Here is a 27,661-nt window from a genome sequence, read left to right on the forward strand (position 1 = left end):
TCTGTAAGTTTAATAAACTTAATTCTAAATAGATGAAACCTGGAAGTAAGAGACTAAAGTGGGGAGACTAATACTTTTGCTATTTTCTACTCTGAAACGACTATTTTCTGAGCTCAAAATTTAAGCTCATGACCTCCTGAGGAGATAGATAACTTGAAGTGGATATCCTGAAGGGCTGGTGAGACAGCTGAGTGAATGAAAGGGACATGACTTGCCGACAAGCCTGATGGCACAGGAAGCCAGGAGAGGCTGGCTTCAGCAATCTGTCCTTCAGTATGCATGCTTGCTGTAGCACACATGATGTAACATGTGCATGTGTACACACCCCCAACACACAGAATAAGTAAGTGAGTACATGTAAGAAACCTTTATCTTGAAAACTCAGTGTTTCATCAAATCCAGAGTCGCCGCCCAGCCCTGTGGAGTGGTGGATGGCCACTGTGTCAGGGTGGCAGAGCCAGACTTGGGCTGTCACTTGCAGAGATGTTAGCAATCTCGCTCTGAATTCAGTGCGACTTCATGTGTTTCTCATAATGAATAAAGAATGAAGAGGCACAGGAGCTGTAAACAGAGGGGGTTGCCAAGTCACTTAGTTACTTAAAAGGAGCAGTTTGCCAGAAAAAGGATATTTAACTGCTTTAAATGTGGGCATGTATGTATTTTTTCAGCAGTTACATAGATCTCAAAAATCACATCTTGAAATAGTAGTGCTAATTATTTCCGCACTTGGTTCATCCCTGGTGTATTAAAACTTTTAATGGCCCTGTTTTTTTTTCCACTCACAGTCCTCTAACGTACTCCCTAACATTGTACAAGCCCCACCACCTGCCTCCTGCTAGTGGTGGTGCTGGGGAGTCAGAGTTGAATGGAGAGAAACTTAAGTTGGGGAAACGTATTTTGGGTGATGTGAGCTTCAACATTGTACTGTGTTTCTGTGTGTGACCAAGGAACAATGGAATAGTGTGGTCCTTAGTATTTCACATATGTGTTGTAAGAGGTGGTTTTGTTTCGTTTAATCACAATGTCTCCTGTGTTACTGACTTAATCAGTGGTAATGGAGTGTCTGAATACTGAAACTGTTTGATACTCTGTTTGCTTTAGAATGGCCTGTAGTTTTATTACTAGACTGGTGGTGTTTTTAAATGACACAGGCTGGTACAGAGCAAGTCAGGTGCATACTTAAGAAGTTTCATTTATTGTATGGAGTTCCTATGTATAATTTTAGTTATTGTTGATGAATTAAATTTAACCTCATGTTAGCATTAAAATGGTGGTAACTGTATATACTTTGCTCCCCCTTTCCTCCTTTGCCTTTTTATAGGAGAATTTGGAGTTAGCTGTTAATTAGGTTTCAGCCTTCTTCTTTCCCTAACAAAAAGAGAGAAATTACTTGAAAAAAGGAATAGCTTTTGGATTTTGAGAAGAAAACAAAAGATGTTGAGAGCCTGCGTTTAAAAGTTTATTTTGTTATTGTTTCTCTTCCTAGTTTCATTTTTCAAAATCTATTTTCATACTAGAAAAATGTAACACACAAAAGGTATAATTGCTTTTTATTATTTTGAGATAGGAGCTAACTTCAAACTTGAGTCTTCTACCTTAAGTCTCTGAAGTGCTGGAATACAGGTGTGTGCCACCACCCAGCTTTATATTGTAAGCAAATGCACATGTTACCATGAAATGTGTATTTGCGGTATTGGCATATGCCTGGATTGGAGGAAGGAATGTTTTAATATATGAATTAATGTTCATTTGGTTTTATTGTATTAGAACTTGAACCCAGAGCCTTGAGCTACACGCCCAATCTGTTTTTCTTTTCTTTCTTTCTTTCTTTCTTTCTTTCTTTCTTTCTTTTTTTTTTTTTTCTTTTTTTCGGAGCTGGGGACCGAACCCAGGGCCTTGCACTTGCTAGGCAAGCGCTCTACCACTGAGCCAAATCCCCAACCCCTCAATCTGTTTTTCTTAAGCGTGCATTTGTTAATAGTAGACACATGCTCATACATATTAACTTCACCTCACCATTTTCTAAGGTATACATTTCTTATAGAATGTCATCTAGTCATTATATGTAGGTAAAATGCTAGAACCATTATGCACTGATGAGAGGGAACTTACATCAGAAAACTAAAGCACAGAAAAGGAATTGCAAAACAAGGAAGAGAGGGGTTTAGTGGTGAGGAGCACTGGCTGCTCTTGCAAAGGACCCCAGGCTCAGTTCTTCACCCCCACACAATAGCTCACTGCTCTCTATAACCTGAGTTCCAGGGGATGTGACACTCTTTTCTTGCCTGTGCAGGCACCAGGCATCCACACGGTGCATGTACATACATGTAGGCAAAACACTCATATACATAAATAAATCAGCAAATCTTTAAAAAGATGAAACTTTAACCCATGAATTCATGAATAAATATGAAGGTTTTACTATGCTTCCTAGGTATTTCCCTAGGTAGGCATTTCCAGTTGTGGTTTTACACACACACACTCTATTTCTTTCTCTCCCTCTCCCTCTCCCTCTCCCTCTCCCTCTCCCTCTCCCTCTCCCTCTCCCTCTCCCTCTCCCTCTCCCTCTCCCTCTCCCTCTCCCTCTCCCTCCCTCTCCCTATCTATCTATCTATCTATCTATCTATCTATCTATCTATCTATCTATCTATCTCTGTGTTTGTGTGTGTGTGTGTGTGTGTGTGTGTGTGTGTCTTTCTATCTCTCTGTCTCTGTCTCTTTCCCTTCAGGCTTTGTGACAGTCAGTATATGAGAGAAACATTTACAGAAAAGCCATGTAACTATAAGAAGCTCTGATGAGACAAGGTCACTGAGTATTTGAATGGCACTAGAAAAACAGAGGTTGTTAAAAGTGTGTAGATTTTCCAGATATTCCCCCTTTTCACAGCAGTGAAAGCTGTCAAATCATGCAGACCTTCACACTTGAAGGAGAGGACTTGTCTACATGATGGAGCCTGGAGATCACTGGAGGAAAGAAGGCTTAGAGTGTGGTAAACAGGCTTTCCTATGGCTGGAGAAGAGAACAAACCAGATTTGTAAACAGTCATGTCCAGAGACAGAGCTGCTTCCTTCTTGACCTTTGCTGTGTCCTCCGCTTCATTCCTGCAGCTTGGATAGAAGGTCATTGTCTTATTTTCTTGTCCCAGGGCATAAGTGGCTGAAAGGTCATATGGGTATTGAGAGAAAATGATATTCAAGCACCTTTATTGTTTCTTATGCCAAATCGAATGAATTTAACTCCTTACTGTCTTTCCAAAATTAATACCAAGTGCAATAGAAGGTGGGTTCTAACACCATAAGAGCATGGATTTGAGGAAGTAAAGTACAGTTCAGCTTTCATCCTTCCCCTTAACTGTTCCATCATTATGAATCTCACTTGATAATAAAGACAGTTCATTCCAGCGCTGTGAAGCACCTGCTGCTCCTCTGACTTCCTGCGTGTCGCTTCATTTCCTTGGTCACTCTACACTACAGCTGTTTTAGGTAGTTAGCTGCTTAAGTTTTTCCAACTCTCAGTCTGAATGGTAAGCTTATAAAACTGGAATTTTGATGTTATATGTAATGTAAGAAAATAATTACAAAGAATAAAGGGGGCCTGATGTTGTGATGATTTGAATGAGAATGGCCCTGATAGGCTCGTATTGAATGCTTAGTCACTAAGAAGTGACCTTGTTTGAAAGGATTAGAAGGATTGGAAGGTGTGGCTTTGTTGGACAAAGTGTGTCACTGGGAATGGGCTCTGAGATTGCAGAAGCTCCATGCCACTTCCAGTGTGTCTGGTGTCACCACCCCCTCCACCCTCCCACCCCTCCACCCCTACCTATGGAGGTAATAATGTGATAATGGATTAAACCTCTGAAATTATAAGCAAGTTACCAATTAAATTAGTTACTTTGGCCACGGTGTCTCTTCACAGCATTAAAACAGAGACTAAGACAGATGTTAAGAACACATGGTCTGGGCTGGAGAGATGGCTCAGCAGTTAAGAGCACTGACTGCTCTTCCAGAGACCCTGAGTTCAATTCCCAGCAACCACATGGTGGCTCACAACCATCTGTCATGGGATCCGATGCCCTCTTCTAGTGTGTCTGAAGACAGTGACAGTGTACCCACATACACAAAATAAATAAATAAATCTTAAAAAAAAAAGAACACATGGTCTGTAGTAAATAAGTATACTTGCTGATGGTATTTATTTTGAGTATGTAGGGTCAAAGAACCTTTACCCCCCTTTGAGCTGTTTAATAAATAAATACACAGTCTGAAATTTTTAATCCCAGCACTTGAGAGGCAGAGACGGGCAGATGGATATGTGAGCTCTCAGCTAGCCTAATTCATATAGCAGATTCTAGGTTAGCCTGTAGACCCTGTCTGAAAAGTTCAAAAACAAACTGACAATAGGCAGATTACCAGGGAGAAAAGCATACACATTCTTAACAAGAACAGTATTACTAGAGAGTAGTACCTAGTACGGTATTGTAGTTTATGTACTCTATCCAAGATGGACAGGAGTTGGAGGGTAGTGGTGCCCTTTTAGAATAGAGTCCCTCCTTACAGTGGAGGGAGGCAGTGGTCCTGAAGGACAGAAAGAACTTGATGCCAAGTTTTTCTGGGCTCTGAGTGGGGTGGTATCAGTGTTGGTTTTCTTTCCTGCTTGTAATTTACTCCACCACTCCAGTCCTCCATGAGCTATCTGAGTGTGGCTACATGTGTTCTCTGTCTTAAAGGCAAACAACAGAGAAAATCCTGCACTGATTTGCTGCCTGTCATATATTCTCAACCAAGTCTAAAATGGCATATTTTAGAGTATCATTTCCTGATCCTCCACAGATTTTATTTAAGATTTTTTGAGTTCTTTTACATCCTGATTGCGTTTCACTTATTGCCTCACAGCAGAGTTTGAAATAGGTGAAGTTGCCATGTCTGTGTGACTGTGAAGCATAGGTATATATGTAAACAGTGAGTAAAATAAGAATATGACTCACAGACAGAGTGATATCTCCTGTGCTGATAGCACGATTTGGGGATAGTGTCTTTAGTGGGTACAATTGGAACCAGGCAGGTGAAGGTTTGATTCGACCTCTAATAAAGTTTAACTTTAAGCAAGTTATCTTTTCTAAACATTTTTCTTGGTTAATATTAGAGACAGATTTTTTTTTTGAGGAATAAACTGTGTTTGTAAGATACTATAGTTTTTGGCACATAAATATTAATAAGTAGAGTAAATTTTCTTATTGCATAGTCAGCAAAAGAGATGATCACTTCTGAAAAAAATCAAATGGCATCATTTCAATTTTGGATAGGTTGAATTAATTAAATCAAGAGAAACCAGGCTGTGAATAAAGTCATGAAACACAACTGAAAGAGGAACCGAATAGAGAAGTGGCCTCCTGCCCCAGTGGACGTTTAATTTAATAGACTTTTCATAGGCTTAGCCAGTTAACCTGTCTCAGTAGACGAGCCTGTGTATGTGCACATGGGCACACAGACACACACACTTCTTTTTAAATGACCATAAAGAAAAAGAGGATCAGATTGCCTACAGCGTTGAACAGTTAGTTCTTCACATCCTAGTAAAACTGGTGCTGACCACAGAAGTCACTACAGGATTTCCATAGAAGATTAGAAAGAATCTCTCCTAATAAAATTGGTGGCTAACTACAAAAATCACTCCAGTATTTGTACAGAGGAAAAGGAAAATACGAAGCATCATTTGGTCCTCATGTCAGTAGTACACTAATGTGGCACTGGTTGTGGTACATTCCTGTCATGAAACTAGAAGATTTCATACAACGCCAACCTGGGCTACAAACTGTATATTTCTTTGGAAATACCAATATTGCTAACATGATAGATTTACAACATGTAGTTGCAATTGCTCATTAGAATTGAGAAGTTGTTAAGAGTACAAAAAAGTGGCTGGAGAGATGGCTCAACAGTTAAGAGCACTGGCTGCTTGCTCTCCCACGGGTCCTGAGTTCAATTCCCAGCAACCACATGGTGGCTCACAACCATCTGTAATGAGATCTGATGCCCTCTTCTGGTGTGTTTGAAGACAGCAATGGTGTACTCATATAAATGAAATAAATAAAATAATTTTTAAAAAGTTCAAAAAAGGACGCTTCCCTTAAAAGCTCAGACATGATTAAATGTCTTATCTGATTCTCTGTTTTAAAAACTCAGAGAAGTCCCATGCTCATTCCAAGAAACCATGAAGTAATGTCAAGTGATTTTTCACACATAGCCTTATCCCTGTTTGATTTTTCAAGACCATTTTATCCTGTAGTCTGGGTTGGCTTCAGACTGGGATTATAGGTGAATCAAGTCTGGTGGGGTTTTGTTCTGTTTCCCATGATTTCTGATAGACATGATAGAATTTTACGAAAATGAAAGTCACATTGGTAGCTAACAGATCTCATATTCTATTCATTTATTCTCTTGTTTCTGTCTTCCATTGGTTTCTGTTTCTCTTTTCCTACTTTTCAGTGTTCTGGTGTCTCTAATAGTATATTCTACAGGGATGGATTGCATTTTTCTTAACTATATTTGATAGTATTTGTTGCCACTGATTTACAATAAACTTAAATTGTTAAAGTCCTTTTAAATTTGGTTTATGCAGTTCTTCATTAATTCCTCCCAAGTTGGTGAAAGTTAGTGGTTAAAATTTTGCTGTTTAGCATTTGATACCTGTCTCTCAAATTAGAGCCAATAATTTCATAGATCAATTTGGCAAGGCATGATTAACAGTTTTCTAGACTAAAGAAAAATTCAGTAGCAATTCAAAAGCAATAGATGAAATGTGCAAATGAAGTAAACATAAACTATACTATAGTTACGTTTTTAATTGAGTGCATTTCTGAACGCTGTTAATTCTGCCTGTCTGCCTGCCTGTCTGTCTTTGTCTCTGTGTCTGTCTCTGCCTCTGTCTGTCTCTGTTCTTTCTCTCTCTCTTCTCTTTCCCCTAAACAGAGTCTCTCTATGTAGCCCTGACTGTTCTGGAACTCTTTCTGTAGACCAGGTGGGTCTCAAACTTAGAGATCTGCCTGCCTCTGCCTCCTGTGTTATGAAATTAAAGGCATGCAGCACCATGGGAACTGAGGTATTGCAAATATTGATACTTGCACTTTCCTGATGGTGTGAAGGGGAAGCTTGAAAGGTTCCTGCTGCTCCTCCCTGCCTGCTGTTTGGGAGTCTGTGGTACATGGAACAGTATAAACGCAGAGGGCAGTCGCTTTTAGAAACGAGGTTTAAATGATGCTTGCTTTTAGGAATGATACAGTGCAGTATGTCTGTTTTTAACCGGCGTGGCATGTTTTAAGAGAATGGTACTATTTGTTTTGGGGTGTAGCTGGCACATTTGCACAGCTGTTGTCAGTGACTTCTTAGAGCTTATTGTCCAACGTAATCACAACAGTACAGTGTCACACCTTATCCCAAGTACATACAACAAACTGTATTTTTGGTTAAACTCAGTTGATATGTATACATATATCAACTGTCACCACCTCCTAGGTGCTGGTGCTAGCGACATGGACCACCACGTTCAGCTGGTAATCTCTTTTTATACTGTTGATCCTTTTCTCCTCCCCTTTCCTCCTTCTCTTTCCTTCTCTCTTCTACCTTTTTTCATCTATATTTTTTCCTTCATTTCTTTTTGTCTTGCTGAGATTGAACCTAAGACATCACTTACACTAGGCCAGTGTTCTGTCACTGAACCATAGCACATCTTTTTCATAGCCCTTGCTATTGGTGACATTATATATTGTTTGTCTTCCTGCAATGTAAATGTTGTAAGTAAACATATTTTGCCTTGCTCATTATTGTATTGATGAGTGGAATAGCTCTGGCATGCTCTATATGTCTAATATTTATTGAATAAGTGACTATCAGATTTACATTAAAGTTTGAGAGCTTCAGACCAGTTTTGTATTGCTTACAATATCTTAACTATGCAGGCAAGTACATCTTTTAACGGTTTAAAATTACTAATTCTCTTATTCTAAGAAAGCTTTCCTATCTCTCACCTGGGTAGAGCAGTGCTTTCATTGGGCCAGATCCGATGCCCTAGAGCAAGCCTGACCTTTTTCTTGTCCTCATTCCACAGACCAAGTCTTCAGTGGGGATGGAGGTGCAGTTTGTGCTTCTGACATACATATAAACTCCGCTGTTTCATGTCTGCTGTCGAAGCCTTACTTGGGACCTTGTTCTCATTGGCTGATTGGAATGCTTTATATCCATGCCTTCAGAAGTTCCGCCTTTCCCTAGTCTGTTCTTTCTTCTGGAGCCAGCACATTTTCTGAAAAGTTAGTGGTAATTACCAAACAGGTTGAATTCTTGCTTTGGGATTTCGTAGTATATGTTACCTTATAATTATGTCTATCTTACTCAATCAAAATAAGCATATATTTATTGACATTTTACTATATATTGGATAAGGCCTTGTGCTGTGCTGGATTCAGTGATGACGAATGAGTCCCTGTTCTTGAGGGACACAAACTATCAGTACGTGAACATGGAATTTCAGATAGTGTTAAATACTGTTGGTCATATAGAATTGGGTATGTGAAGGAATGGTGACTCATGGCTGGGGGAAGGGGATTCAGAGAAATGTTCTCTGGGATGTAGTATTTAGGAGATACTGTAAGTGCTAGGATGGAAATGTTCCAAATAGAAGAAATGGCGAATACACATGCCCAGAGATAGGGAAGATCTGGAATGGCTAGTGCATGATAACCAAGAGGGAGAGCAGAGGAATGTGAGATCAGAGGAGAGAGGCAGACAAGTATTAACTTGAATAAAATGATACACTGAGGTAGTCATATGATCTGACTATGTTTGGAGAAATGCATGTGTCCTCGGAACAGACTCTGGATAACACATATCACTAAACCAATACCGATTGAATGAATTAATCCTTTCATTTTAGTCACAAGATAGATAAGATTTTTTGGTTTGAATCACATGTTACATATTGTCTCTTGGTGGAATGATGATTGCATTAGTAAGCTATGGATGTGTAAACCCTGTATTTTAATATTTTTAGTTATCAAAGAAGACCTGAAATATTAATTTCAGTGAATTTTCTGTTGTAGGTAGAACATCTAACTAGGTATATACTACAGGAGATTAACAGTAATAATAAAATTCCAGTCAGGCTCAAAACACATAAATTCAAGCCAGGTGGGTTTATCAGGTTATTATTGACAGGGGAAAAGATAATTTTCAGAAGTCTGGGGTTTCCAAGGTGGTAAAGTGATCGTGAGCCTATATAATTAATATTACACACATTTTAGACCTGGAACTCTACCACAGAATACATAAATAAAAGCTGTAAAACAAAAGACAAGGGTTCCCTCAAACTTTGTGTAGGAACCATTCTGTTAGGGCTCCAAGTAAACAGCTGTATTCTAAGTACACGAGTGTACAGTGGGTACAGGACAAGTCCGAGGTGGGCCAGAACTATGTGACCAAGACTTCCAGGAGCAAGATAAAATTACCCTGGGGTTTTATTCAAAATAAAAAAAAATTATAAGAATAAAAGTACTAATTTCACTGACCTCTATGTGGCCCATTTTACCATATTCCCAAGGCTAATTACAACATCTAAATGAAAGCACCTAGCAGCAGCAGCAGCATAGCAAAGGAATCACGCATTTGTACAGAGCAGAGGGTAAGAGAGAGAGCCAGCCAATGCCCTTCACAGGCCTGCTTTGTCAGGCTAATCTAACTAGCCTCTCAAAATTACTTCTATAGAAAACAATAGACAACTAACTGAATCCTCTAAGACTGTGGTCAGCACCATGTTACAGTCTCCCTCACAAGCTGGCAGTGTACTCTCACCTACTTCACAGTCTCTGCCTGTGTACATGAGTGCATGAGTAAATGAATGCAGCACTGCTGCCTACAACAGGAAATTCACTGGAATTAATAGTTCAGGTCTTCCTTGATAACTAAAAAAAAAAAAAATCCCAGGGTTTACAAATCCATAGCTTCCTAATGCAATCATCATTCTACCAATTCCATTTTGGTTTGTTTCCATGAGAGACAATATGTAACATGGGATTCAAACTGAAAAATCTTGCCTGTCTTGTGACTAAAATGAAAGGATTAATTCATTCAATTGGTATTGGTTTAGTGATATGTGTTATCCAGAGTGTTCCAAGGACAAGTGCATTTCTTCAAACATAGTCAGATCGTATGACTGCCTCAGTGTATCATTTTAGATAAAATGATAAATGGGGACTGGTGAGATGGCCCAGCCTTTTTTTTTTTTTACTCCCCACCCCCTGGCCCAGCCTTTAAGAACACTGACTGACTGTTCTTCCAGAAGCCTTGAGTTCAATTTCTAGCAAACCATGGTGGTTTACAACCATCTAAGGGATCTGATGCCCTCTTCTGGCATGCAGGTGTACATGCAGACAGAGCAATCCTGTGTGTGTGTGTGTGTGTGTGTGTGTGTGTGTGTGTGTGTGTGTGTGTGTGTGTGTGTGTGTAAAATACAGAAATTAAAAAACAATGAATTTTTAACCTGTCTAATCACTAAAATTTAGATGGGAGATTATAGTCACCAGTAAGTATGAGAAACGTGGCAAAAGCAGTTAGAATGTATTATGCAGACATGTTAACAGTGCTTCCTAGTTACTTTTCTATGGCTGTGATAAAATACTGAGACCAAAGCAACTTAGAGAAAGAAGGATTTTTTTTTTTTTTTGAGTTTATGGTTCCAGAGGTGTCAGGGTCTGTCACCACCATGGGCAGGAAGTGTAGCAGCAAGTAGACCCTCAGGGGTGCTGGGGCAGCAGCTGAGAGCTCACATCTTCATTCACACACAGGAAGCATCGAGCCAGATGGGAATTCAGGTGGCCTTTGTGACCTCAATGCCTGCCCTGGTGAGACAAACTTACTCAGCAAGGCCTGTCTCCTATGACTGTTCATGTAATGCCACCAACTGGGGACCAAGTGTTCACGTGCCAAGATTATGGGTTTAACCCGTTTAAACCACCACACAGTATATCATGTTCTGAACCTTTTATTCTTGGGAATTATCTGTAGAAATGGAGTGTAGTGATTTTGTTTGCAATAGCCCAAAGCTTTTGGATTGTTAAAAGTTTAGATTTTTGACTCCTAATGTCATGAGGTTTTTAGGAATGTCCAAGTGAAATGTAGGAAAGAAAAATGGTCATTTTAAAATAAGTGGAACAACTTTTGTTTATACTATACAAATTAATTTTGAATTATATATATGTATATATATATATATATATATATATTTTCACCTGACTTAAGACTTCCATGGAAAGGCTTATTAACATGTTTCTCTTAAATGCGTGGGGCTTGAGACTAGCCAGTATGGTTCTTTTGGGTGATAATTTTGAGCATGCTATGTCTTCTTTGATATATATTAATGATTATATCTAACCAAAAATAGGAAAATATTGACAAGGCATTGGTCAAAACTTAGAATATAAAGGCAAGACATAATTATGATAAAGGCTGACTTAACTACATTAAGACATGTAAGGTATGTCAGTGATATTTACAGACTGCATGCATAGATGCAAGTAGGCTCTGGAGTCTTAATTTCCGTTATTCATATTACATAAGGAAAGAAATTTTTGGGAAGCTTTTTTTCATTTTAAGATGAATTATTTTGATCATAGGGTTTTTATTTAAGTTGACTGACCCCGCAACTTAAATACCTGAGATAATTTTTTTTTAATTGAAGATACAGTTTAAAGTTTCAAGGCATTGTTCTCCTCTGTGTTAGAATCAGACTTGCAATTAAAATTGCTGGAGACAATTGAAGAGAACTCTGAAGGCAGAGGGTAGGACCTGAGACTGTGTTAAAGAGAATGGGCTATGAGGAAGGAAGACAGTCTTTTAAGAGAGGAACACTGGGAGCAGAGAAAAAAATCAGTGTGAAGGAAAGATGTGTATCCTAACATGACCAGGATAGTAAAGTCTCGGTCTTTAAGGCTAAAGCAGAAAGCAGTCAGGCAGGCAGCCTCTGAGCTGGGTAGACATTGACCCGAGGATCCTTCAGTAGACGGGCAGAGAGTAGGTTGGTGACATTAGGAGCTGAGAAGAAGCCATTCACTTGTGTCTGAGGGGTGCAGCAAAGAGCAATGTTTCAAAAACAAAAACAAAACATTTTTAAAGGAGATTAACATGTCAAAGAGACTGAAGATAGTTGACAAAATAATAATGAGAAGTGTTAAGAATGAAATTAGGAATTAAGAATATAGGGGCTGGGGATTTAGCTCAGTGGTAGAGCGCTTACCTAGGAAGCGCAAGGCCCTGGGTTCGGTCCCCAGCTCCGAAAAAAAAGAACCAAAAAAAAAAAAAAAAAGAATATATGGAAATGACAGATTGTAGCAGGGTAGTATTTTCTCAGGTTTCAGATCATACTCATGAAGTACACTGCATAGCTGAGGTGTATTTGTATCTCTAGCCTATTACTAGTTTCTGAGTATTGTCCACCTCCCTGCATTCCTAGATGACACTTGTTAGACCCATGGTCTGAACTGCAGCCTTATTTATAGAGAAAACCAAACGTGAAAGTAGGTGTGTATATGCAAGGTGTGCATACAGCTCTTCGGCAGTTCTAGAGGACTTGGAATTGATTTCACTAGGTGTAGAGATTATCTCATTATTGGGGTGTTCTCACAGTTAATTGTTTTGCATTTAAACACAGATGTTCTATTCTTTCATGGGGTTCATTTAAATAGTGAGTTATTTCAAAGGCAAACAATTTTTCTCTTATAATAAAGAGCTAATTAGAGGACCGTGGATGCCTAATTGCCTTGCAATTATCATTGTAAGTAAGATATGATAGGTTGACACAGAAATGATAGCAGGACATGTGGTATTGTAATCTTTAAGCAAAATTGCTGTGTTTTTTTTCCTCAAGAAAAAATATCATTAAAATCATTGTGTTACCAACATTTCTTTGAATGACAGAAATTTTTGTATCCTGAAAATTGGCCTTTGTAAATTTTTTAGTACATACTTGTGCACAAAATAAAAGTGCTTTGTGTGTTTGATTCAATCCTCTGTTACAACTGTCAGTGTTTTGTTCTAAAACTGGGTCTTATGTAGCCCAAGATGGTTGGAACTTACTGTGTCCAAGGCTGTTTTTTAACACCTGTACCTTCATCTCCCAAGTACTGGGATTACAGGCATGTGCCACCAAACCTGGGACAAGTAATCCTTTTTCTTGAACATTTCTTTACTACTCAGGTGTACAATAGTCCCCTTAGCTTTTATTATGAAGAAAAAGAGACAAAATTTAAGAAAGGACTTGATTTTTCTTTTTCTTCTTCTTTTTTTCTTTTTTCTTTTCTTTTTTTTATTCAGTAGCTCTTTCTACCTAGTTCTTAGATAATTCTTAGCTTGAGAGGCTGAGGTAAAGAATTTGATGTGTGTGTGTGTGTGTGTGTGTGTGTGTGTGCGCGCGCGCGCACACATGCGTGTGACTCACAAGGTAAACATTAGGTGTCTTCTACTCTTAGATTTTTGAAACAAGGTCTTTAATCTATTCTACTAGGTCACTGTGCTCAGGGATTTATCCATCCTTTTCCTGCCCTCAAGCTCTGGGAATACAGACACATGCCATCACACCTGGCTCTTAGGGAGGTGTGCACCAGAGATAGAAAGTAGAGCCTACACGCTTACACGGCAGATACTGGTTCAGCCATCTCTTCAAGCCCAGGAGTGAGGCGTTCTGATGGTAGATAGCAGGCAAGAAGTTTTAGTCTTTTTTGTTCCTTTTGTATTCCTAGGAATTGCTACTATGTTTTTTTTTAAATTACATTTGACAAAGCCCGTTATGTTTTAATTATACTAAATAGGTTTGCTCTTATTTAAAGATGTGGAACTTTTTGAGTTCAATAAAGTGCAGTTAGATATGGGGGAATTTTATTTTATTTTATCTTTTTTTTTTTTTTTGGCTCTACATTTAGAAAATTGATGAACTTTGAAATAGCATTACTTTCATTTGTTCCTTTGTACACACACACACACACACACACACACACACACACTACAGCTGTCATAACTAGTCATAAGATGAATTTGAAGTTCTACTATAAATTTATATTTTAACATTTTCAGTGCTGACCTTGAGTCCTTTTTTGTCTTTGTTGTTATTATATAAATGTAGCAAATTCCTGTGTTCTGTAAATGGAGACTAGTAGTCTCTAGCATCTGAATCTGTAACAAAACATTCTTCTATTCTTGTTTTTAAACACTTGCTTATTATCAGCGGTCAGATCTCTGAATCTTCTTATATTGTCCCTCCTACCTCTGAAACCAGTTGCAAATGCAGGAAACAACTTGGTGGGTTTTAATTTGTTTGACTTTATTTATAGTAATATATAGTTATTCATTAAAATTTTGAGTGGCTAGTGATGCTACTCCATTATATTTTTAGATATTTGTTTTTATTTCCTGTTTTGTTGCTTGTTTTGCCCAGGCTGCTTCTTTGTGCATAACTCAAGTGAGCCCTGAATCCACTGTGCAGCTTACACTGGCTTCTTGATGGTGATCAGGCAGTCTTCCTCCCTGACTCCCACGTACTGGGAGGCACTAAAGCTTTCTTAGGTATCTGCCACCTTTGCACTGTTATGTGTTACTGTTCTTTATAAACCGCTTCCCACATCCCTGCACTTTTACTGGCTTGCTTCACAGGGCTCCCGGAGAAGTAAAACATGCAGTACTTACTAAAATTAATATATGAACAGACATAAATACTGGTTAACCTCCCCACCGCCACAAGAACTTTTATCGCAACAACCTGGTTTTATTAAAAAAATAATTTATTCCTATTTCCTCCGCCCTTTCCTCCTTCCATGTGTCCCCCCTTCTGCTATTCCTTCCCTGTCTCTTAGCCATGCTCTTTGGGCAGGGGATCTGCAGCCCAGCATTTTCATTCTTGTGGTAGTCCTGCCTTAGCCTACTGAGGATTGCTGTGAGAGGGACCATCCCTGAGAAGCTCTGCTGCAATACAGAAACTAGTTCTTGAAAACTCATTATGTGGTCGAGACTGTATTTGGCCCTTGTAGTTGTAAGTAAGTTATTATTGACCTTGTGAGGCTTGAAAGGCTTTCTAAACTCTTGTCATGTGTAAATGCTCACCTGATTTTTTTACTCTTATTTTACATTGAAAACATTTCAACAGAATATATACAGATAATGCTCTAGTGCATGTAGAAACTCATCCAAAATAGTGAGATAAAAGATAGTTTAGATAAAAAGAATGTTGAGAAATTAAAGACAAGCTAAACTGTAGGCTAGTAGATTAAAAACTGAGTCTTGCAAGTATTCTTGATACTGCTGAATGTAGTTGAGAGTACATTAGCGACCATTAAGCCCATGTTAGTTTATTATCATTTCCTTTTCTAACACATAGTTTCTTTAAAGGTTTGCTTGAGATTTTATTTTATAATAATTATTTTAGATAGATTTATTACTATAATTAATTCAGGTATTCCTTGTCTGTCTAAATAATGATTTCAAGCCATTCATACTAAATAGAAAAGGAACATAATAATTTTCTAATATTCATATAGCATTGTAACTTTACTGTTTCTGTATGGGCTGTATAATTATAGTTCTGAAAGGTAATTGTTACTACTTTAAATATGATCAAATCTTAGATCATGAAAGTAATGCATCAGAGTACTCTATAATATCTATTAATTTAAACACACATATATGAAACATTTGCTTGGGCTAACCACATAATTTTCACATGATTGGCCCATAAAAACTGTTATTATTGCTAAGCAAATAACTTTTAATTATAGTTAGTATTTATTGAGTAATCATTACTGTTTTCACTGTAGATAGAAAAATGGATCCCTCTGAAGTTAAGTGATTTAACCAGACTACATAGTTTGTGAGTACATAATCTGGGTTTGAGTATAGCTAATTTCTATCTCAAAGTTCACTTTAAATAAGATTATGTTGTTTATTTATTTGCAGATAGAATAGTAGCATGGTTAATTGCAGCAAGTTATAATGGAGTGTAAAACAATTTAAAATTAAATGTTTACTCATCTACAAACATTTACAGGTGTTTGAGACTGTGGAGAATTGAGCAAATACGTGAATGTATAAATGGGAAATGAGTGACTGGTTTTATTACAGTTTTCTCGTAGTGGTTTTGTGAATCTATTCATAGGGTGTGTGTGTGTGTGTGTGTGTGTGTGTGCGTGTGCGCGCGCGCGTGTTTACAGAACTAATAATAACTGAATTATTATTTTTCTTTAGTTATCCTTGTTTTTGTCGTTTTGTTAATTTAATTCAGTTATCCTCTTTTAAGGTTTAGATTGAGCTTTCCTAATCTGAAAATTTGAAATGGAAATTATATCTGACCTCATATGACAGGTTCTAGTTAAGACACAGGGAGTGGTATATGATTATCTTTACATTGTATGAATAAGGTGTGTATGACATAAGTGAATGTCTTGTTTACCTTTAGAGCTCACCTCCCAAAGAGATTTCATTTTATTATGCAAATATGCTAGAACCTGAAAACATCTGAAATGCAGGCCACTTCAGGTCTCAGGTACTTTAAATGAGGATATTCAATCTGGGATATATTTATGGTACAGAAAGAACTTTGTACCACAGTTAACACAGAGCAGATGTACCACACCACGACCAAATGTAACTTGGGGTAGAAAGTGTTTATTTCAGCTTATGTATCCACATCACAGCCATCAAGGAAGTCAGGGCAGAAGTCAGGGCAGTAGCCTGGAGGCAGATACTGATGCAGAGGCCATAGAGAAATGCCGCTTAAGGCTTTCTTTTCATGGCTTGCTCAGCCTGCTCTCTCATATAAACAAGGACCACCTGCCTAGAGGTAGCCCCATCCACAGTGAGCTGGGCTCTCCCATGTTAACCACCAGTCAAGAAAATACTCCCAAGAGGCTTGTCCACAGGCCAGCCTAGTGGAAGGTTCCCTGTTCTCAGATGGCTCTAGATGTTGTCAAACCTAGCCAGCACCGTACTTATTTCATGCATAGCCTTAATTAAATTTGACAGGTTTATGCACCACCACTTTAGGTAAAAAATCTTTATCCTTCCCACCTGTTTTCTGTTGGTTACTTCAATTTCCAACAGCCTCTATCTAATTCCTCCCACCGTTACATTACTTTAATCTGTGTTTTAACTACTTGTAACTGGAACGACACAGTGCATGCTTCGTCTGCTGGCTTCTAGTAAGGTTCTGAGACTGATCTGTAGTATCCTAGGGGTCTTGTTTTGTTATTAATCTGATAGACCACGATTTAGTAGTACAACTTCTGGACCCTAGTTATAGTAATTATACCAGTGGCTTTCTATCAGGGTAAAAGTTTATATTCACACAGCACTGTGTAAGGGCTTTAACGCCCCCTCTCTCCAGCATTTGGTAGTGCCAGACTTTTTTTTATTTTGCCCTTCTTGTAAGTGAATCCTCTGTGATTTTAATTTGATGTTTCCTCAGGTTTTGTTTTAGCTCAGTGTTTGGCCAAATGGATGTGGCTCCTGCCCATACTGAGAGCAGATCTTTCCAGTTAGTCTCCTCAGACTCACATGCCAGTTCATGGATATGTATTGTGTATGGGTGTCACATTTGAACAATCAAGTTTTGCTACTCCTCTGGGTCTTTAATCTAGTCAAATTGGCAACTAAAAATGGTTACCATGGCAACTGTTAGTATGTTTTTGTATCCTCTTTTTTTATTCTCATATTTCATTTTTACCTAAAGTTACTTTTGTATTCAGAAGTACTCTACAAAATAAACATCAACATAAAGAATATAATATATGGTGACAAAAATATGTGATACTTTGGCAGAAGGGGTGGGTGTGTGTGTGTGTGTGTGTGTAGACTGTCATTCCTATATAGCACAGTAAAATATATGATACATATTTATTATATTTAGTTCTTTGAAACTACCCTTTCCCATATTTACTTACAAAAACAATATGGAAAAGCTGGGCATGTCTAGAAAATGCTTGTAGTCCCAGTACCTGGAAGCTGAGATTGGAGGATTGCTAATTTGTGGCCGGCTTGTAGTGATACTCCGAAAAAACAAACAAGACAGAAGTAGGAGGATTACCTTGAGTTCAAGGCCATCCACGGCTGCCTTGTAAGACTGTTTCAAAAAACAAAACAGTTAGTCATGTCATTCTTTTCATTGCCGTGGAACGTGCATTCTTTTTTTTTTTTTTTTTTTAAGTCATTAATATCCTCTGACTTTCTGTCCCAATGTGTCCTGGCAGGCTTTGATTTCCTGATTCTTTTGATATACGCCTGGGATTACAGGTGTAGACCATCAAGATGGCAGACTGAAACCCTGCCTTTACCCCAAGTCTGTCTGTTGAATCCAGTGAATGAAATGTTTGTATCTTTCCCCAGTTTGTATTTTGAAATCCTAGTCCCTGGTATGCTGCTGTTAGGAGGTTGAATTCTGGGAAGATACTTACATTATGAGGATGGCCTCATGAACAGATAGTGAGAGTGTCTTTTGTTTAGTTCCCTTTCTCCACCATGTGAGGAAATTATGAGAAATCAAAGGGAAGAGGACTTCTTTCATAGTCCACCAAACTTACTCTGGCCTTATGCCTGAGGCCATGAGAATAAATTTCTGTTCATATGATACCTAGTCATTGTTCCTGTTTCATAGCAGTCTGCACTAAAACAGAAAGCTGTTTGTGTTTGTACATGCTTTCTTCAGTTTCTTAGTATAACAGCAGTCACGTGTATACAAGAGACTTTATGATCTACAAAGTCTAAGATACTTTTACAGAAAAAGTTTACCAAATCCAGTCTAACAGGGAAAGAAAAAATAAGCAATTTCTCATTTCATTACCAGGGGAACCTTGACCCAATATAAATTAAAAGAGTTCCCTGATTGCAACATTGTAGCATGTGAGTATTAGATCGCATCTCAGTGTCAGAAGAGGGCTTCTTACTGTTTTGAGTTGTCCTGGGAAGTAACATGCAGTTTAGGGGAAATGTGTTTTTCAACAACTGTTTACAAAGAAACTGAACTTCTCATAGTTGGAGGCCCTGGTTCAGTCTCTTATGTGGGCAGTATGTGTTTGAGAGACCTGCCTTCCATACAGGGCCTGGGACAGAACCTGAGGAGAATGAGCGCACACTTGATCCTTGAAGGAATGAACCCAGAGAAGATTGCACTTTTAACAGCAGATTGTACTTTTGAAATGTCAACAGTTCCAGGCTAGAAAGTCTGTGCCGACTCTCTAAGGCAGTTCTGCTAAGTTTTAACTTTGTGAGTTATGCAGATAGGAGTAATGTCACTTAAGGAATTCTTTGGTTCCTGAGGTTTTTAATGGACTTTCCTCTTTGATTCTGGAAAATGCATAGGTTCTACATTACATTGTCCTAAAGTGTTGTAAGGAATTTTGTGAATTTCCCACACATTGTTCAATCATCAATATGTTTTCCTTTCTTATTTTGTATTGTATAGATAAAATAAACAACAACAGTCTTACAAAGTACCAGCAAAGACCATCCTCAGGCCTTCAGAAGTTTTTTCTAAACTGCTCTTTCTTATTGCTAGGCAGATCTTTAAGTCATTAGTGTAGACCTTTGTTACCACACTGAAAACTAAAGTGATTTTGTTTTATACGAAATTTGTAATTTACAAAAGATGAAGGTAGAAATGAAGGGGATGAATGAAGCCAGAAATGAAGTAGCAGGTGTCAGCTTCAAAGCAGAGGGGGGTTAGCAGTTTTTGGTGCTGTGCTTGCTGGGGTATCAGCATTGTCATGGCCGTCACCAAGTATTGTGAAGGGAGGTAGAAGAGATGCTAAATGCAGAACAGGACAGTTTCATCTGTTAGTAAGGAAAACAATTAAAAGTATTGAAGTTACAATGTTTCTTAAACTATTACCTATATTAGTATATAATTTTAATGATTCTGCTTTTGTTTTATTTAAAACAAGATGTTGAAAATAATAGCTTGAGATAGTTTTTGAGGGATTGATAACCTGCTGCAGTGCCCTGTCTGGCTGTTGTCCTGCTCTTATAAAGCAGTGAGCTGTGGTAGGTTTTTCTACTTTTAGACTTTCAGTGGAGTTTATCATTGTGTCTGTACTTGGGTGTGCGTGCTGCAGCTCATGCAGATCAGAAGACAGGTTTGTGAGGTTCGTTTTCTCCCACATTTACATGTGGGTAATTTCACATGTCTACTCACCATGCCTGCATGAGTTACCAGCTGACCCATCTTGCTGGCCTCTTTGAGGGATGCTGAGCGGTTTAATTATAATATGCCTTTGTATAGTTTTCTTCATGTTCCCTTTGCTTGGAATCTTGAATTTATTGACTTACTCTTTTCATTACCTTGATAATGCTCACTTGGCGTCACACTGCTTTTTAACCTGGCTGTAAGGAAGGGAATCCTTCCCTCTAATCACACCCATCTGTTCGCTCCCTATCTCCTCACACTCCCGCACTGACCTTGCTCTGCTGAAGCCGTCACAAGCTGCTTGGCCAGATCTTCAGAGTACTTTTTCTGAGCAGTGTCCAACTTCTCTAGTAACCCGTGGTCTCTTTTGTACTCTTAGCTCGCTGTCTTCACCTTCCCTTTAACAGTGCCTGGAACTGTCTCCAGGCAGTGGATCAGAGCGTGGAGAGGGCGTGCATGCGCACTTCTCATTTCCAGGGATCATGGCCATGGTGGGAAAATATACCCAACAAATGTTCTAAGTTTTGGTTACTTCGATTCCAGCAGTATGTTTGGTCCCTGTTGCCACCCAATAACAAAAAATGAAAGTTGTGATGTTAAGATTTATGGTTTCCTAGTTGATTAATCCTGAGTGATACACAGTGTTGGACGATGGGCATACGTGAGTGCAGTGGCAGTGTATGGGGATAAACTTAAGTCAGCCAGCTGTGCATTTGGGGAGCAGGCTTACACTGTAAACGGAGAACCAACACTGTGGAGGTTTTACACAGCATACTTTGTTTGATTATGGTACTACTCTAAAGCTTATGTTAAATTGTTTTGTATTTTCTACCAGAACCTTCTGATAACTTGAGAGAGATTCTCCAAAATGTGGCCAAATTACAAGGAGTATCAAATATGAGAAAGCTGGGCCATCTGAATAACTTCACAAAGGCAAGTAGCTTAAAACTATACTGACATGTTCTTTTATTTGACTCAGCAAACATTTCCTAATCATTAAGTTTTTTGAATATTTTCTGATTTCCTCATTGATTTCATCCTGTTTTAAGTTTCTGAGGAGTCTTGCTCTGTTGTGTAGGCTGGTCCCAGACCCCCTGAGTACCTGCCATTTCCCTGAAGAATTGGAGCTACAGGTACACATCACCATGCCCAGCTCTCAAATGACTTTAAATAATAGGAATATGTTTGTATTGTAGAAAATGCAGTAGGCTCAGAAAGAAAATAGAAGCAAGCCATCGAAAAGCTTGTAATCCAGTGTCTTACTGGTTTATTTATCTTGTTAACATCTGATTATTTATCTTAGAAACAAACATAATTCCCAGAGACCCGTTGTATTTCTTTTCCCTTATACCAATTGTTTATTCCTGTCATTGACATCGAAATTAGAGCTCAAGTGAGTGCATTTTCTAGTTTTATTTCCTTTTATTAAATATCAATTTTATCTTGTTGATCTTTATGTAACCCAAATAAGCCACTGCCTGACTGTTAAAAACAAGTTCATTAGGCTCAGGAATGCTGTCCAAACTGGCTTTGCATACCTCAGCGAGTGGCCCTCCTTGTGTCATTTGAAAGCTAGGGGTAGTTATAAGGATGTCTCTGACTGCCATGGTGGATGCTGTGGCGCCAGCCTCAGTCCTAAAGCATTCCAGAGCAGTGTTGTCTAATAGAAACACATGTGAGTGCAGCGAAAGAAGCACATGAGTTTAATTTTTCTAGATTTCATGAAACTATCGTAAAATTGCTATTTGTTATATGAAGCATAAAACATTAAATATCACTTAACTTTCATACTAAATCTTCCCAATTGAGTATTTACACTGAGGATAGATGCCTCAGTTCATGCTAGATATATTTCCATATGAATAACCAGCTGTGGCTGGCACTGCCAGGCATTGGATGGTACCAGGATAGACTTTTGGGTCGGGGTTGGTTTAAACCTTCACTACTAGAACAGCACTGTTCTCCTTTCTCTGTTCTTCTTTGTGTTCTCTGTCTGTGTCCAGGCTGTGGAGTGAGGGGATCAGTTTCTTGATTCTCCAGCCTGTCTTTTCTCTCCCAGCTTTATCTAAATGTTTTTGCTAGCACTTCACTGAGTTTTCTCTACCTGGTCTGCATTCTGGGATGGTGTCCCCTTCTCTTCTCTGCCCCCTCTCCTTCCCCTCTGTGAACTTTGCCTTCCCCCACCTCCCACTCCATAGTCCTCCCTCTCTACCCCATTGTTCCTTTCTCTCTTCCTTGCTTTGTTTTCTCCCCTCTTCCTGTATGAAGACTGTGCAGTAACTTCTGTAGACTCTTTGTATTTTGTAATTTTAAAATTAACTTTTGCCTTCTCTGCTGGTCTTGGTGTTAGCTTCGTGTTCGTTGTCTTCAGGTACTTGTGGCTTGGGAAACCAGATAGTCAGACTTGGTAGAAAATGCCTAAGTAAGAGGGATTAAGTCCAAGTTAGGGTCTAAAGAGCTGCCCCATAAATAAATGCATTAACTTTAGACTTGGTAAAATTTACTTTGGCTAATGATAAAGGAGAAGCCTGAAGCTTCAGTTAAGTTTAACCCCAACTAATAGAAATCAATCTCGAGGGCTGGAGAGATGGCTCAGTGGTTAAGAGCACTGGCTGCTCTTCCAGAGGTCCTGAGTTCAATTCCCAGCAACCACATGGTGGCTCACAGTGGTCTATAATGAGATCTGGTGCCCTCTTCTGGTGTGTCTGAAGACAGCGACAGTGCACTCACATATATTTAAGAAGAAAGAAAGAAAGGAAGAGAAAAGAAGCGAAGCCAATCTTGGGGAAATCTCTCAGTACTCTTCATACCATTAGATGTAGGATGATGCAGGATAGTGCTGGTTTGTAAGGTAACTCCATAGCAGACTGCATGGCAGTTTGGAGCTTGTTTTATTTTGATTTATGCTTTTGACCTGTTTCCTAGTTTTTCACTAACTCTTAAGAAGATAAGCCTGCTTAATTGTTGAGCTGTAGATAGTAGATCAGGTAATTGTTCTAGAAGAAGGCTGAGCCTTGTTTCTGGCTCTACCCATTAGGTAGGGCAGGAACATTTACTTAACACACAACAATTGTGATAAGCAAAAACATCCTCAAGAATAGCCACATGTTCCCTACGAGATAAAATGCCTCTATTTAATAATTGGTGCTGCTGCAAGTAAATGTGTGCAGATTTTGTCCTAAAGTTCACTCATTTACCACACACAAACACATATGACTTTGACTGTAAAGTAAGCCTCTGAAATCCATATCGTTAGAACTGGGTATAAAAAATACTTACTGAGGTGGCATACCTATAAAATCTGCATGCACATGTTCCTACTTAGTACAATGTAGAGATTCTTTTTTTTTTTTTTTTTTTTTTTTGGTTCTTTTTTTTGGAGCTGGGGACCGAACCCAGGGCCTTGCGCTTCCTAGGCAAGCGCTCTACCACTGAGCTAAATCCCCAACCCCCAATGTTGAGATTCTTAAAAACTCTCAAGAGTAGGTAAGAAAATGGAAAGGTAATAATTACAACGCTAGAAGACAAAGAGCTAGTTGGGAATTCTCTTCTGTTTGCACTAGAACACACACTCTTTCTGAATCTTAGCTACTGGCTGTAAGCTAGAGAGTTCTATCCCTTTAAACTAAGCTTCTCACACCCATGAGTACTTAGTGGCTTTCTACTCTTCTGCTTCTCTTTATCCCAGATCTATCCTATTCCAGACATTTGATTGTAATAGATTAGATTGATAGTATTTTTTACTTTAAGTATGGGCTTTAGTTGTAACTAGCATTTGCTTTACTGTTAAGTGTAACTGTAGCCATTGCTGTTAATTGTACTATTGTATAGGGTGAACTTCTTTCCTTCAACTTCCTGATAAGCCACAAAGCAAGCAAACTAGTGATGTGATCATTTAATCACTTGACTGCCACATCCCATGCTTGTCCTCTGACATCATCTCACTGGATATGGCAGTGTGTATGGCAGACTGCTGATGAATATAATTTTGCTGTACTATTTTTACAACAGACAACATGTTCACAGTCTGATGACCTGCTTTCTAAAGATAAAGATAGTTTAGGCTCTTTTCATTCTAAAATTTAAAGCTTTGAAAGCTTCTTTATTTGCTATTTTATTTTTTTAAGGGGATATATGTATATGTGAGGTAATTAGGAAATGTGAAAATGGTATAGATGATTTTACAGGAAAAAATGAAATTCTTCTCATTTCCTACCCTGCCCCCTCCAAAGCACCCACTCTACCATAATCCAGAGGATATTGACTAGAAGGTATTTAGTTTTTGTGGTAACAAACATTGGGTAAATATGTTTATATGAGTGTCTTTTGTTTTGTTTACATTATAAGAATTAAATGAACTAAATACAGTGTTTTAGAAAGTGTTGAGTTTTACTTGTAATTTATTATGTATATACAAGGTATTTTTGATGAGTTTATGATATCAATGCATATAAATACAGGTTTGTATGTGCCTATATCCATCTATGTATATATTGATTTGCAGCTTGCATTTTTTCACATTGCAGTATACCATAGAATGCTTTCCTTTTCTAAATATATCATTCAGTTTGTTTTTTTTTTAATGTTTACATCAGTGTTTTATATGTATGCGTGAATTACCTTTTAAGAATTAGGCTTTATTGTGTAGTCTGTAACCCCAGCTACTTTAAAGGCTGAGGCAAAAGGATCTTGAGTTCAAGTACTTGGATCTAGTGAGATGACTCAGTGGGAAAAGAGTTGCTGCCAAGCCTAATGGCCTGAGTTTAACTCCAGGGACCCCCGTGATGGAAGGAGAGAACTGACTTCTGTAGTTGTTCTCTGACCTACACACTTACTGGTGGTGCACATGTGTACACACACACATACACACACACAAATAAATAAGACATATGCATGTAGTTCAAATGGGGGGGGGGCTTCTGTGCTCTTTAGTCAGACTTGTCTCACAAAGTTAAAGAGTGGGAAGCAGTGACGAAGGACGGCTCATGCCTTGCATGACTAGGCTCTAGGTCCAGTTCTGCAAAACAGTAAGTAAGGTCTGGAAGATGCTCTGAGTTACCACCTATTGCTCTGATAAAACACCGTGACCATGGCAGCTTACAGAAGGAAGGGCTTAGAGTTACAGAGGGATATGAATTCATCCTCTGTAAGGTAGAGTGTGTCTCTGGCCGGGCAGCACAGCAGCATGGCAGCAAACAGCAGACCTGTTGACTGAAGCTCAGAGCCCACAGGCATTTGAAACCTCAAAGTCCACCCACAGTGACACAGTTCCTCTAGCAAGGCTCCTGATCCTCCCAAACAACCACCAATTGGGGACCAAGTATTTAAATGCCCAAGATTTATGGGGGACAGCTCATTCAAACTACCACAGATGGCTCAATGGTTAAAAGCACTGGCTGCTGTTGTTTTCGAGGACTCAAATTTGACTTCCAGCAACCCCGTGTAAACATACAACCTCCTGTAACTCCATTTTCAGTGGATTAAATACCATCTTCTGGCCTCTGCAGGCACTAGACATGCACGTGGGGCGTACATTATATGTAGGCAAACACTCTCCTACAGAAAGCAAACAAATATCTTTTTAGACTATGCTGTAGAAGTCTATGTGTGACTTTTTTAAAATTTTGGGTTTTTCTGTGTTATAAATAAGGCAAATATTTATTTAACCCTAGTTCTAATTTATTATTACACATTTTAAAATTGGCTGTGTTAATAAGAAAATTTAGGCCTGGAGAAATGCCTATGTTAGGAACATGTGCTGCTCTTCCAGGGGACCAGGGTTTAGTTCCCAACAGTGACACAACATGTACCTACACATAATTAGAAGTAATAAAAAATAAAATCTTAAATAAAAACATTTTTAAAGGAAAAATATTTTTTAGAGATGATTTGCAAATTTGTTTTGACTTTTTAAGAAGTAGCTCTTATGTGAGGAAGTCATTTTATCTGACATGGTGGTGTACCAGTGATGAATGTGGAGTTTTGTAAGCAGGTGAACCAGTGATGTGTGACCCTTAGCCTATTTGAAGATTTCTGTCTTCAACATTTACTTTGTTTATACAATTGACATGTTTATGACAGGACTATAACTTTCTAATGATATTGATTGATACTAACTTTCTTATAAGTAGGTAGCAAATTTAACAAACCTAAAGTAACTTGAATAAAATTTTAAAAAGTTAGTTTCTTACATAGTTATAGCAATGAAATATTGGGTCCTAATTTCAAGCAAACAATTCATGTTGACAGTGCATCACTGGGTCTCTCTTTTCCCCTTTTTTGTTTTAGATTTACTTATGTGCATAAGTTGGCATGAATGTATGTCTGTGTACCATGTGTGCACTGTGTGCCTGCAAATAACAGGAAGGGGGCACCAGACCTCCTGAAACTGGAGTTACAGTTATGAGCTGCATGGTGCTGGGATTTGAACCCAGGCCCGCAGCTGTACCAACCTAGTGCTCTAAACTGCGCAGTCACCTCTCCAACCCTAAGTCACCGCCCCATCCAACGTTCAGGAATGGCCGACCATTTGTTACTGGATAAACAGTTGTGCTTTTCCTAGTGCAGACTATTTTTCTACCATTTTTGCATTCCTTAGTTGCACAGTTCTTTGTCTGGGGATGAGGCCTCCTGAGCTTCTGTTTTTTTTCCATAGCATATCTGTGGCTGTCTTCCTTGTTCAGGTCATGTTTAGCCAGCCATTTTCGTGAGACATCCTGGGTATAATTTCTCTGGTGTTGCTAGGAGAGCAGTCTTAACAGCAACTACCTGTTCTTGTAGCTCTTATAACCCTGCAGCCTCTGGGCCTCGGGTGCGTCAGCTGGGCAGGCTCTAGAACTGCATTTGACCCACTGTAGTTTTCCGTATCTGCATTTGTTGCAGAGAGAAGTCCTTGATGAAAGAAGAGCAGTCATTTAGTATTGTAAACTAATAGTGTATGTGCGATGCTTATAAACCTATAAATCAAAGAAGTAGATTTTGTTTCTGATGCTTTTTCCAAATTTTGTGAAGTATTTTTAGTTTATATCCTCTTCAACAATAAATCTTATATGGTACTTCAGTTTTAAGTGGAATTTTTTTAGGTCTATTTTTCAGGTTTTAGGAAACATGGTTTTATGTTGTATTTATTTTTCAATTTTATTTATTTCCTCAGTAAATTTCTTGTATATTTTCTTTGCCTTAGAAGGGGAGGAGGGAGGGGGATGTTTGCCCGGATACCGGGAAAGGGAATAACACTTGAAATGTATATAAGAAATACTCAAGTTAATAAAAAAAAAAAAATTGTTTTTACTTTACAGTTTTTCTTCATTTTATATTATAAGCATCTGCATTAGCTTGCTGGCTGAAGTTAGAGTTCTCAATTTTGTCTTCCCTAAATGTTTGAAGTTCTAGCGCTGAGGAACTTAAAATAGACGTATATTTGGGGATTAGGGCTATTAGAAAAGATATGGGCGGGCC

At 38.5% G+C, this 27,661-nt stretch overlaps 1 protein-coding gene across 5 annotated transcripts in view; it reads left to right on the forward strand.

The window, feature by feature from the left end:
- Positions 1-27,661, forward strand: part of Rictor (RPTOR independent companion of MTOR, complex 2) — a 91,862-nt gene that overhangs the window by 8,245 nt on the left and 55,956 nt on the right. For 4 of the 5 annotated variants that reach the window (XR_015662553.1, NM_001433124.1, XM_087621723.1 and 1 more), the window contains 1 exon segment: positions 21,039-21,136. Coding sequence is in view for 4 of the 5 variants with exons in the window: in NM_001433124.1 (NP_001420053.1) it covers positions 21,039-21,136 (98 nt within the window). In the remaining variant the exon portion in view is untranslated. 5 annotated transcript variants of the gene reach the window in all.

This window comes from Rattus norvegicus, chromosome 2 (genome assembly GCF_021556685.1).
Source record: "Rattus norvegicus strain SHRSP/BbbUtx chromosome 2, alternate assembly SHRSP_T2T, whole genome shotgun sequence".
Lineage (NCBI taxonomy): Eukaryota > Metazoa > Chordata > Mammalia > Rodentia > Muridae > Rattus > Rattus norvegicus.